The sequence below is a fragment of the Camelus dromedarius genome, chromosome 1, assembly GCF_036321535.1.
Source record: "Camelus dromedarius isolate mCamDro1 chromosome 1, mCamDro1.pat, whole genome shotgun sequence".
NCBI classification, from domain to species: domain Eukaryota; kingdom Metazoa; phylum Chordata; class Mammalia; order Artiodactyla; family Camelidae; genus Camelus; species Camelus dromedarius.
Genome location: NC_087436.1, coordinates 23,987,993 through 24,001,520, shown reverse-complemented (window position 1 = coordinate 24,001,520; position 13,528 = coordinate 23,987,993). Strand labels below are relative to the sequence as shown.

The window sequence follows — 13,528 nt, the reverse complement described above, 5'->3', positions numbered from 1 at the left end:
AATGGACCCACAGTGGTTCCCATTGAGCCCAGAATGGCTCACTTCCCAGAAGGGAATGAGCCCAGGGTGTGTGGGTAGAATTTCCCCAATCTGCCCAAGCCAGAGTGGCTCACCCCAAAACAACACACTCAAAAACACAAACAACAAATAAACTACGATCACATAGAAAATCAGAGGAGGTATAGTTTAAAAATTCCACCTCCACTCCCAGATGAGGCCTCCAAACCGAAGGGCCCAGCTCCCGAAACAAAACAGAACCAGAGTGGCTCGCAGTGAGCCCAGAGCGACTCACTTCCCGCAACAGGATGAACCCAGATGGGTGGAGAGAATTCCCAGCCTGAGCAAGCTGGAGCCACTCACCCCCAGGCGCCAACGACCGTGGACCGCAGCTCCGATGTGTCTCGGCTCCAAACAGCTTTGTACTGGGGAAGCTGGCCTGTTGGGGAGAGTCCTTCCTGGTTCCCTGGAGCGAAGTGAGCTGCGGCAGCTGCAGGACCTAGGGAAGGGGCCCCAGGCTGGGACTGACCTGCCAGAGCACGGCCTCCTCGCTGGCTTCTCCAAAACTGTTACTGTATGCAAGTTTTATGTGTCCCATGCATAGTGAGGCCAAACAAACCGAGAAGTCGGAGACCAGAGCAGAGAAAGGTTTACTGCAGGGCCGAGCAAGGAGAATACGTGGCTCATGGCTAAAAACCCAAACTCCTCAAAGGGTTTCAGCTGAGCATTTTCAAAGGCCACGTGAGAGAGGGGCGGCCCAGAGTCTGCAATCAGCTCGTGCACAATTCTGATTGGTTGATGGTGAGGCAACAGGGCGGTTAACAGTATCAGTTCTTAAACTGATAATGGTCTGTGGGCTATGTGCTAAGAAGAACCAAGTAGTTAATTGCTTCCATTTGGTGGTGGCTTTTAGCATCTGAAAAACTCAGGAAATATGCATGAGTTACTATTATCAGAGAGGACCTACAGTAGAGGTTATGGGGGTGGGGTCTGTCCCGGGAAGGCCCCCATAGGGTCCTGCTTGCCTACAAAAGAGCAAAAAGCCAAGCAAGGCGGCACCTTCTGGTAATTCCCAGCCTCTGCCTGATCCTGAAGGGGAGCTCAGAACAGAAATCCTATCTCAGGGTTTCTCCAGGCAAGTTAACTGGGCTCTCTCGTTCCTGCACCAGGAGGTCACTGACTAACAGCAATCTGGAGAGATATAAACTGCTAAGCACCGTTCAGCTCTCTGTGGGTGGTGCTGGCTACGCCAGGCCCTGGCACGAGGCCGTCCTCCAAAGAGGTGCAGCTGGGCTGGCAACATTGCGGCACACATGGTGTGCGTGCGTGTGTGCGTGCGCACCGATAGTGTCAAGGCCCCGTTGTTACTTTCCCCAATATATTCCTTGGGTTTTCTTCCTTTTCTAAATAAGGAGTTTACTATCAATTTTCCAAATTCTCCGAATGAACCAGGTGGAATTTGAATTGTCACAGTACTGAGTCTACAGATGGACTTCAGTCTAAAGCTGACTTTCCTCTCCTACCTCTGCCACATCCCCTAGAGTGCAAATAGAGAACGTTTTAGTTGTGCTGTTGAATTAAAAAGGCTGGGGATGACCGATAGATCTCTACTGTTACACAAATGTTTAAATAATATCAAAAATTTGAAACAAGAACTGCAGTTAATCAATTAAAACCCAGGCGTAATACATTTGCTTAATTAAGGTTAGAGCAGCAGCGACAGACCTAAAATAAACTAAACGTTGGATTGGTTCAGATAATGATCTTTTATTTGTTTTTTTTTTTCTTTAAAAGTGGTATGTCAACATCACTTCATTTCTACATTTCAGAGTTCTGTACATTTCTTAAAAGGAAATAAGTAATGCTCATGTACAAAGTAAAAACAGAAAACTAGAAAAATCTGAATAAAATGGAGGAATTTGCCAAAGGTCATACAGTACAAATTAGTAATTAGATGTCATCTGAAGTGCAATACCACTGCTGGGACGATGAGTTAAGGAATGAAATAAAAATACTCTATTTTAAACAAACAGTATATATATATATTTATATGTATATTTTTTACAGATAGTAGACCCAGTGATATCTGCAGTATTGTAAAAACTTATTTACAAATAACTTTTTTAGACATTACATGTACATCAGCACCGTAGTAAAAACAAAAACAAAACAAAACAACCGTATTAAAATCTACCTCTCGATTTAGTTGGTCCCAGTACTGAGCATTTGGAGGAAGCTTTTAAAAGATAATGGAGCCCCCCCAACCCAACCTCCATCAGCCACCTCCAGTTTCTCATCATTGCTTATATATTTCCTGTACCTTTCAGAAAAAGGTAATTATATACTCTGTGTATTCGTGTTTACCTTTTTTTTTTTTGGTTTTGGTTTTCATCTGTTTCCACTCAAGAGTTTTCCTGGTGGTGGCCCTCCCCACGCAGGGAGTTCACGGTCAGCCTGCTACCACCTCTTCCCAGAGGGAGCACAGCCCCTGCCTGGACCCTCACCCACCTGGCCACCTCTGGTCTCTGTCCTGCCCTTTGCTGAGTAGATCTATGACCTTGGTACTTGGCAAGCAAGTCAAGAGCAGTGTTGGCCTGCCTGCTGCCCATCTACCTCCTCTGCCCTAGCTTTTCATTCAAACCCCGTTCCTGACCTTCCCTGAGCGCAGCCAGTCCAGCTCCAGTGGTGGGGCCGGGGCTCTGGTGTGGCGAGTGACGACCTGTGGGTGCCCAGGAGGGAGCCTGCCTTTCAGACACGGAGGGCAGGGGTGGCAGGAGAAAAGCTCACACCACTCTCACTCACGAGGACAACGGTTATGCCAACGGGACAGTGGGAGGGGAGGCGAGGACGAACGGGACAAGCCTTATGACAGTGGAGGTTGTGGATCCCTTCCCACAGGCTTCAGTGAGGGACGATTCGGGTGAATTACAAAGAGAACAACTGTACAGAACTTCAGGAGTGGATTACTTTGCCCGTATGAAAGGAACCCTCCTTCCTCCTCTTCATCATCAAAAGGTGTGAGGTGGGGCAATTGATTTTTCAGTTCCTCATCTTCTTCCAGGGTTTGCAATTAGTCTTTCTGATAAGTAGGGATGAAGGGCTGGGCCGATTTTGGATCACCCTGGGGATTTTCCCAAAGGGAGCCAGAGCCGGCGACATCCAGGCCAGTCCCTCCTTGGTGTCCCAGAAGCAACAGGTGCGGCTTGTGTAAACCCATCACTGAAAAGCAGAGCAGCCCACTCAGTTCCAGGCAGAGAAAGAAAACTCCAGTGTTGCCTTTATATTTCAGGCATTGTCTAAGTTCTTCTGGCATTTATTTTGCCTCTGCTCTGGCTCCCTAAAGACAAAAGCTTCATTTCTTCTTGGATAGCCTGCAAGGAGATGCCAGGGCAGGCTGGGGTGGAGGCAAAGAGGGGCAAGGGCAGGGATGGGGAGAAAGGCTGTGCTGGCGGACACACAGCATCCAGCTGGGAACACCCCATCCTGTGGCTGCTGAGAGCAGATGGGAGTTGCCGAGAGGTATCGGGTCATACTGGGCCCCCACAGGCTCCAGCCCAACTCCCCAGAGTGACGGTCACCACGGTCACCAGCAGAAGGCCGCCCGCCCAGGGCTGCGAGGACCCTTCTCCAAGCTCGCTTGGCTGTCCTTGGGAGGCAATGTCTCTAAACTTCCTGAGGGTCATTGAGGGCAGAAGACAGGCCTGTAGGATCCTGTGTTGTCTTCCTGTGACATCTCACTATTCTTGGTGCCTCCCTTCCCAACACAGTAGCATGTCTTGAAGCCGGACATCTCTTTGCAACCAGAGTTCAGCATTTCTGACGTGCACTCTTGGCCTGTGCAACCACCCAGAAGCCTTCATGAAACTTCCCCCAGCCTGAGGCTCTTTCCTTCGTGTCTCCAAAGCTGCAGCCTCCGGTTCTGGACCAGGAGGGGCTGATGGCCACCTTGTGCTGGGCAGCAGTTGGTCTTGGCTGGAGCGGCTCACACTGGGCCGGGTGATCACAGGGAGGGCCCGGCAGAGGGGCTGCAGAATCATCTCCCCCATCTGCCTCAGGTGCGCCTCCCTCTCTCACAGGGTCCGCAGGGTGTCTCGTCTTGACTGCTGTGTGAAGGTCAGGTGAAATGAGGCCCACTGGGGCTGTGGATTGGTACCTGGATCTTCCACTGTCAGCTGGCTGCAGTTTTGCTCAGTTTACGTGGGTCAAAAAAACAAAAAAAACAAGGATGAGTCAACATCCTGTTTTTTGTGGTTGAAGCTTTAACCACTAGCGCTGTGGCTCCTGCAGGCCCCTCTTGACTAGGGGTTTCCAAACAATTCATCGAGCTCCTGCATCCACTCGTCCCCCGGCCCACCTTTGATGATGGAGTCCACGAGATCTGCACTGTCTGAGAGGCCGGGGAAGGAAGCCCCTGCTGCGTCCCCACTGTAATTGTATGACATGTCCTGAGGGGGGTTCCGCTCGTAGGCTTGGCTCTGGCTGCTTGGCGCAAAGCTGCCGCTGGGCATCTGCTGCTGTGCTGGGGGCTGGCTAAATGCGGGCAGGCCGGGCACACCCTGGCTTAGGCCAGACATGACCATCGGCCTGGCCTGGCTGGGGCCCTGCTGCCCTGGGAGCGGTGGCATAATCTGCCGACCCATGGCAGCCGGGTTGAGGGTTCTCACTGCTCCAGTGTTGGCATCCACGACCTGGCTCAGTCCCTGTGGGAAGTGTTGCTTGGTCAGCCTCGGCTGGCCGGCTTGCAGTGGGTAGCTGGCACCGTTGTTGAATGATGCTAATTCTCCACTAGTCCTCCCGGGCATCCCCTGTAAGCTCCTCTGTTGCCAGCTCTGTGTTCCCTGCTGGACCGTTCCCATAATGCTCTGCAGCCTCGGTGGGCCCTGGGGCCTGGGCAAGGCCTGGCCGACCGGCCCCTTCATCTGCTGGTGCTGCTGGGTCATGGCTGAGTTCACCAGCATGCCCTGGCCAAAACCACTCACCATCCCGACCCCTTGCCCCGAGGTGGGCTGCCTCGGCCCCTGGGCTTGGTTGTGGGTGAGACTCATGCCACTTTGGTTTGGGTGCTGCAACATTTGGGTCATTCCTGTGCTCATACTGTACATTCCCGGTTGGCTGGGAGGCGTGGAGCTATAAGAGACCAGTCCCATCTCTGACTGGGCTGCTGCTGTGACCATTGTTCCTGGGTTCTGGGAGGGTCCCATTCCCATCATGCCTGCGTTCTGTGCCATCAACCGTGAAGTTCGCATGCTCTGGAGAGCTGCCTGGCTTCTCACGGCTGCTATATCCTGGGGAGACCCTGCAGGGAGAAAAGGACACACCTACTCACGCATCTCCATCAGCGATGCACTGTAACAAGCTGCTGGACTTCCCTTTGGGAATATAAAATTCTTTTATCTGAAAGGATCTACTCTGATAATGATGATTATTTTTCTGACTATAACATGCTGATTGTGAAAAAGTTGAAAATACTGAAAAGCACAAAGAAGAAAATTAAGTCACCCTAACTCCCACTATCCAGAGGTGACCACTGCTAACTTACATTAATATATAAATAGACACACAAAAATTGGGATCATACAGTACACATGCTTTTGCAGTTGACTTTTCCACTTGATAGACCCTGATATTATTTTTGTTCACATTCAGAAGCAAATTGTTTCTTACTCTTCTTAATATGATACCATCCTCAACCAGTAAGATACCATTTTTTTTTTTTGGAGGTGTGAGGAAATTCACCTCCTGGGCTAAATTAGCAAGAAATGGCTGGTCACTTTGCATATCCTGTTTGTGAAGTGGAACATGGTTCAGTAGAGAATACTATCAATAAAGACCATTAGATTAATTTCCCTTAAGACTTGAGTAGGATTTGAGAGGTTAAAGGCCATCGCTTCTGCTAAGAAGCTGCTTCGACAGATGGGACATTTGTTTGGATCCCCTCTGTAGGTTTTCACATGCTCCAGATTCTCTGAATCATAACATGTCAGTGAGAACTGGCCAGCTTCCTGAGTCAGAAAAAGAAATCATCCTGTTACTTGCTACTTGGCAATGAACTTTATGTGTTTCTCCAGCAAAGGCCACTCCTTCAAATCAGCAGGGACCACTAACGCGGTTTTAATGATGCTGCCTTAAAAGTTGGCCAGTCACTCAACCAAGTCACTCAATTCTATTTAGGCATTTGAGTGAATCCTTTTTTAAATGTTTCTAGGAAATTTCTAAACTAGCCAAGAGGATAAAAATGTCACCCTTTGAACCTCAGTCAATGTTGTCAAGGTCTAGGAGGTATACAAAAATGGGTTTTTCTGTGTCCCTGTTAATGATTAAATACATGAAAAAAAAAAAAGAGAAATATTTTTTTTTCCCTGGACATTTAAAAAAGGTACAGCATAGGAACCAACTGATATTCTAAGCAAATTTGATCCTCCCTGGAACTGGGATGAGAAACCAGATGAGAATAGTGTAACCTGGTTAAGCCTGGCACCTTGGCAGGCAACTAAAGTGTGTTTTTGTCTTCCTGATGGGGTTATTGATTTCTGGGCAGCAAATATGTCTCCATATTTTCTTTCTTTCTTTAAGAAAGAAAATAACAGGAATTTTGATTATGACTTAAGTTTTTGTGGCTTGAGATCAATACCACACTGCACTGAAAAATGAAATGGTCACTGTGTGGAAACCTCAAAGATCTGGGGGAGATCCCTAGAAACGTTTCCGTTTTTTTGTTTTAAGCTTAATCATATCTAAGTGGATTTAAAAAAAAAATCAAAAGTTCCTGGTTAAACACTGGATGGTAGTATATATTGCAACTTGTAATCTTGTTATGAAGTTTTGTGACCTTAATGACTTAATTTATATCGACTGCATGGCCCATTTGATCAACTGTGGTAAATGGGTTATTGAGTTGCTTATAAAAAAAATTTAAGGGAAAAATATTGCTGACTCAGAGATTGATTGGATAGACCAAATTACATAAATAGGCTGCTGGAAACAGATGAAAGGACTTTCATATTTTGGACATTTTTGTTGTTAATTTTCAAATAAATATGTTGAGGGATTGGATACTGTCTGGACTAATTTTGTGAATGAGAAATAGTTTCTCTTCTTTAGAGGGCAGAAATGCTGCAGTGTCTTTTAAGAGGTATTGAAACATTAATCCAAGCCAACCATTATTTTTACGTAGTGTAAATGACTATGCTATCCAGATGTAATTCTTATTTTAAAAAAAGGACATTTTAATATCAGCATTCAGCACCGTATTTTCAACCTAGGAAAAATAAAAAGCTTCTTACTAATCTAGTTTTTATAATTTTAGGAATTTTAAATGTACGAAGGAAAAAAATTCAAATGCATTCAAAGAATTAACTTGTCTTTACCTGATGACTACATACGTTAAACAACAGGCTACTTTTTCTCCTTCTTTTTTAAATTTTTGTCTAAAACAGATATTACTGTGAGACACCATAGTCAAATTAATTTTCCTGTCTGCTGGTTAACATCACAGTGTCAAAGAAAATTTTCTATATTCAAATAAAAATGGTAATATGCAATTTATTCCCTAAAAGGATCCGTGTCTGTTTTCACTCACAAGAAGTCTATATTTATGAAAAACAAGCATTTCCCCATAGGCATGTAACACTGCCCAGAGGCACAAAACTCAGTAAGAAAAAGATAGTCATTAAAACCTTTGAAAAGTGTAGTGGTGAGAGAACCTATAGGTTCCTAACAGAACTTCTCTCCAAGGACAGTACTTCTTATCTATCAATTTGCTATTTTCCCAGGTACATAACATTATGATACCTTGGGTGTTAGTAAAATACGTGAAAATACTGAAGAGAGTAAAACAAAATTACCATTCAGCTCAGGAACTCTGACATGTCACGGGTTGTTTAGCTTCAGTGTAGCTACATTTTTAGGTTGATTACCTGTGATTTGGGGTTTCAGAAAAGATCAAAGAGCAGACCTTTTCTTTAAACTGGACCCAAGCATTAAGAATATAGAGGAGTTATTCAACTCCTTTGTCCATTTATTCTAAAAAATAATACATGAGTTACAAACCTAGAAAACTCAAGGGACACTATGCCAGGTTTATCAGATTCAATGGTTTTAGTTAGTTCATAATATAAAGGACCAGTTCTCGAAGTGTGGCCCTTGGGCCAGCAACACGGGGAACTTGTGAGACAGGCAAATCCCACCCACCGCCGGCACCGAGATGACAAGACATAAACCAGGCGATATTGGGTGAAAAGACACCTGCATGTCTTTTTCGGTTATTAAACTACTGAAATACTTCTGTACTTTTGGTAAGGAACAGCTGTCCCAGTCCCACCCCGACAGCCACCCGACCCCTCCGTGGGCCCACCAACATCTCCCTGGGGCCCAGTGACCAAAAGGTTATCACCTGGCATTCTGATTGGTTGGTACCTTTCATTCTTAAACACTGTTAATGTTACTGGGACACAAACACAGCACACGTGGCATTGTCACTGGCTCTACATTCACGTACGCTTCCCAGTTGGAAGGTACACAACAGCAGGGGTGTGCCTCACCTTGAAACTGGTTGACCTGCTGCACTGGGTACGGATTCCGCTGCTGCTGGAGGTGCTGCCGGGGTAAATGTGGTTGCTGCAACTGCTAAAAGACAGAGGACGAGAAGGGCGGGAAGGTGAGATGAGAGACAGCGTGCAATTAAAGATCCTGGAGATGCTGAGGAAGGCAGTTTTCAAAAACTCAACTCTGAATTGAAGGTAACATTCATATAGGTAAGTGCAAAGCATATAGCATCCGTGTACAGTGTGATGGGTTTTCACAGGTGAACACGCTCCTGGGAAACAGCACCTGGATCAAGAAACAGAACCCTGCGAGGAGCCCTCATGCCCCTTTGCAGTCATTACTTTCATCCGACCCGCTGGAACCACTATCCCAAGCTAACAACAGATGAGTTACGTCTGCTTCTGTACTTTATAGTAGGGGGTTTACACAGTGTATTCGAGTCTGGCTTTTGTGTCTGGCTCTTTGGTTTAATTGTATATGAGAGCTTCATCCACAGTGATGCGTGCAGTGTGGTCTGTTAATTCTCACTGTTGAGCACTAGTCCCTCACATGAACACACCAAGATTTATTTACCTGTGCACCAGGGATGGTTATTTAAGGGTGCTTCCGGGTTTAGGCTGTCACAGATACCACTGCTATGAGCATCCTTGATCAACATCTGTGGCTCTTCTGCTGTGTGGACTCGCTGGCTTATGAGGAAGGAGCAGTGAAGGAGGCAGCTCTGACTCTGATTTTCCAACATCAGCCCGCATGCTTTCCTCATGCTGGGGACTGAGCTCAAACGGACAAGCAACTAATTTTTAATGACCGAAATAGATGCTTCGGGTATAAGAAGATGGGATTCTCAGAAACTACACAAAAGTCTCCTCTTATTCCCAGGAAGCCATACTGCCTGCAAAACACATCTCCACAAGCCAGATACACAGCATTTACTGCCTTGTGGAGACCGTGAGGGGTTCCACGTATACCGCGGGCCAGGAGGCTTGCGTTTGAGTTTTTCGTCTTACTGTCACGGGGATTCTGCTCGGCCAACCCTGTTGCCAATATACTGGGAAGGCTATTATGACCATTATCATGCTGTACGTGAAAAAGGGAGAGAAAATCAGAATATGGTGGAAAGAGCAAAGGAAGGGGTTTTAGTTCTAGGTCTGCGGTCAAATAGCTGCGTGACCTCTGGCACGTTGCTTAACCTCCTTCTGCAGCTGCTAAATATTCATTAAGCACCTTTCATCTGCAAGGGTTCTAAAAACATAGACGAGGGCCAGGCTCTTAAGAGTGTTCATTACAAAAATAACACACATTGACCACTTCTTAACACATGTGTTTATTTCTATTTTTTCTCTTGTTTTTGTTCCTGGGCAGCTCTGTAATTTTCCTTTTCTTTCTTTCTTTTTTTCCCCTTTTTCTTGACAAGGCCAGTCAGCACTCTGGCAACCAAAGGAAAGAAGAGCCTGTGTTCACCCCGTCCTGTAGTGCCTACCACGGTGTTTTGCACAAAACTAGTGAAATGAATTAACTGTGTAGACACAGTGTAGACAAGAAACCATGCTAATCTTTTAGGCAGCAATAATAAGAACGTGATTGAGAGTAAGCTGAGCATTTAAAAGCTTCTTCTCAGCCAAACTTCCTAGATTATGTAAGAATGTAACTGTTCCACTTACAGCTGCAAATAGGTGCTGGGGGTTGTCAGTCAGGAGTCAGGGGGCCCGGGTTATAGTCCTGGCTCTGCCTCTCTCTGCCGATTCAAAAAAATCACATAAGCCCCTGCCTCAGTTTCCTCCTGTGTAAAATAAAGGGACTTCATGATCCCCAATGTTTGTTTCATATCTAAAATATCAGGTTCCATTGCAACTCTGTGAATAGATGGGAGTCAACACCTCTGTGCTCTCTGAGAATAATGCATTAAATGTTAATTCCCACCTGCTTTCAACCAGCTCTGTTCTGATTGCTAAGTCCGCTGAGAATCATTTGAAAGTGCCCAAAGATATGCAAGCTCCCAGTCCTTCTGTTTCCCCTCACATGCCCTTTTGGAAACCCAAGCATTCCCAGTAGGCGGTTTGCAAAACTGAAAAGTGTTAGGAGACTTTCACTGTTGTTGCACGGCCCAGGAAAATCAGCGTGGCGTCGATGTGGCCACAGTCATTCTAAAACAATGAGCGAAGAGCCACAGGGCGCCCACGTCAATAAGCACTGTCTCCAGGTGCAGGTGAGGGGCCACATCTCGCGGCTTCGTTTCCGGGCTGGTCCCACAGGACGGCTGGCACGTGCGGCTGCAGCTCTTGCACCGCGTTCTGTGATGCCGGGGTCACGTGACAGGCCCCAACCTACGTCTGTGCAGTTTCTCAAGGATTTTACACACATGACTCATGGGAGCATCAGGAGGGAGGCTGGGAAATGATGAAAACCTAACTTGGCAGATGAGGAGTGAGGTTAGGTTTTTCCAAAATCATACCACAAGCAAAAGATGTGACTCAGAGTAAACTGTTCTTTCCTCGGTCCCTCTTCATCTCTTGTTACACACAGTCATTAAGGAATTATACTTACTACTATTATTTTTTGCAATTTCCCATTTCCTCGTCTTTTCTAAGGAGTCCTATGTCTGTCTTTCCGTGTCCTGGGTTCTGAGGGGTCGCACATGCTCTCACCTCATGGTCTGTGGGTGCCATCCTGTGGCAACTCCCCTGTCTCCCTCATTCCTGGGGCTGCCTGACCTCGCCGTGTGGGGACACCCTTGGGCTGGTACAGCCGTACTCGGCCTGGTTACCCCCCATTCCCTCTGTGTCTTGGTCACAGTATCAGGCACACTTGAAATTGCCTGGGATTGGCTGAGGAGAGGATTTGCAAAGCCCAGCGTCCCTGCAGCAGCTCCATTTACCACTGCCTCAGAGAGATTAGCGTGGCTCCTTGTCACACACCTTATGCAGGGTGAGAGGGATAGAGGTTTGTTTGCACAAGAGCTGCCAGGCAGCTGACTGACCTCAGTAAAAAGGGAGATAATTACACAGCTGTTCAGGAACAAAAGCAAAAAGGGAACATAAGTGAACTGTGCTCAATGGTACAATTTTTCTATTTGGGGGATGACTGGTGTCACTTTGAATGGCTGCTCTTGGTTAGTAAGGACCTCAATGCACCTTGTGTCCTACACAGTATCTTGTATAGATATGGTGGAGGATATTTAATAAATTTCCAAAATTCTGATCCTACTAGGAACATTCTAGAAGGGTAACTGTGGGCGTGAGCCTTAGATGACAGCCTCACATCTCCTATAATAGAAGGGTGTGATGCAATGGACCACCCCCCACAGAAGCTAACTAGGGACCTCCTGTGGAAGGTCTCAGGCCTTTCCTGGGATAACACTAAATCAGGCACGGGCATCTTGAAAAAACAAAACGCACTGAAACTTAGGGCAGCCAGCAGGGAAGGCTTTCTTTCAAAGCTGAAGGAATTATATGTCAAGGGTGGTCAAAGATGTCTAGGGTAAAGCTTTCTGTGTATTAGGCCTTCCTTTAACTCAAAGATTTCCTGAACTGTTTTAAAAGCTGCTGGGAATTTTCTCAAGTTTGCACCCTTTCTGTGACCCTGAGTTCAGGTTTCCAGGTAGTTCTGTGGGCCCTATTATCCTGCTATTGTTCCCGTTCCATTGTTCATGACCAATTCTCTAAGAATTTTCCTCAATCCCTCCTTTTGACACTTTCCTCCAAGAAACAAACTTCTCTGAATTATTTTCTTTTTTCTCCAGGCTGGAAATATTAGAGTTTGTGAAGACTGTGAACCAGCCCCCTCCCATCACTGTCCCCCATGCTGATTACACAGACCCCTGCACCAGAAACCAGAAGAAAAGAGCCAGCCTTAAATGGAAGAAGGGTCTCTGGCAAATGGGTCTCCAAACGGATGGTGGAAGCCTGTCTTTTAAGAACAAACGAATTCGTTCTAAGAAAAAGCCCAGCTAATTGAAGGGTCTAAATTCTGCAGGTTCTTCTGCAGATCTCGGAAAGGCTGGCTTGTGAATTTCTTGATGAAGGACATGAACTGAGGTGCCCTCACAGACACCAGGCGCGGGATAAATGTTTGCTGAACGAATGACTCACACCATGGGCGCGTGCTACCTGCTCGGCCAGAATCTGCTGCTGCTGCTGCTGCTGCCTCTGCTCCCGCAGGAACTGCTGCTTCTGCTGCTCCATCAGCTGGGCCCGCTGATCAATGAGCATCTGCTTCATGATGGCTGCCTGGGGCTGGCTGCCCAGGAAGCCGGGACCCGCGGGACTGGCTCCCGAGACCATGCCGCCGGAGCCTGGGGGCACGGAGGACTGCATGGGGCCCGTGGTCCTCGGAAGCCCCACCGGGTGCTGCTCCTGGGAGGACAGGAAGAGAAGAGAACGCAGCAATTCCACATCTGAAGGGAAGCGTGGGGGAAGAGGGATGGGGCAGGTCCCCGGCTTGTGGATCTGCGGGATCCTGAGTGGCACACGTTACATTTCCATAAAATAACCCAGTGGTCCTCAAACCTAGCCTGACCACAGTGAGAGTGGAGAGGCTACAGGAGACAGTAATAGAGCAGGGCTCTGGGGAACCTGAGACCAGGTCCAGTTGTTTTCGATGGGACTGGCTAAGGAACAAGAACTGGGTTTTCAGCTAATAATCCGAGTGCCTCCAAAGGAAAAGGAATAAATCCTTGGGGGCGGGGCTCACCTTGAACCTGGAATGAGACAGCCTTGACCTTACCTCTTAATCCTTCCTGCCTACCTGGCCAAAATGGGCTTCTTATGCTTCCATATCTTGGTAATTATAAATAATGTTGCTGTTACTAGTGGGGTGTAAGTATCTCTTTGAGTTAATTCTTATTTTGTGGTTGGCTTTATTCCTTTGATAACTATGTAAGTTTAAAAAGCTAAAGCTCTAAACGTTCTTAGAAACAACCAACAGTACATATATGTAAATTTAAAAATATGTGCAGTATACTGTATATATGTATTTACATGCAATATAT

At 46.7% G+C, this 13,528-nt stretch overlaps 1 protein-coding gene across 2 annotated transcripts in view; it reads right to left on the bottom strand.

The window, feature by feature from the left end:
* Positions 1-1,685: 1,685 nt before the first annotated feature.
* The window catches only part of MAML3 (mastermind like transcriptional coactivator 3), a 390,443-nt gene continuing 378,600 nt past the window's right edge, over positions 1,686-13,528 (bottom strand). For both annotated transcript variants that reach the window (XM_031465651.2, XM_064494212.1), the window contains exons 3-5: positions 12,648-12,893; positions 8,538-8,622; positions 1,686-5,293 (exon numbers count right to left, since the gene is read on the bottom strand). In XM_031465651.2, the coding sequence (XP_031321511.1) occupies positions 4,296-5,293; positions 8,538-8,622; positions 12,648-12,893 (1,329 nt within the window). In that variant the 3' untranslated portion in view covers positions 1,686-4,295. The remainder of the gene's footprint in view (positions 5,294-8,537; positions 8,623-12,647; positions 12,894-13,528) is intronic.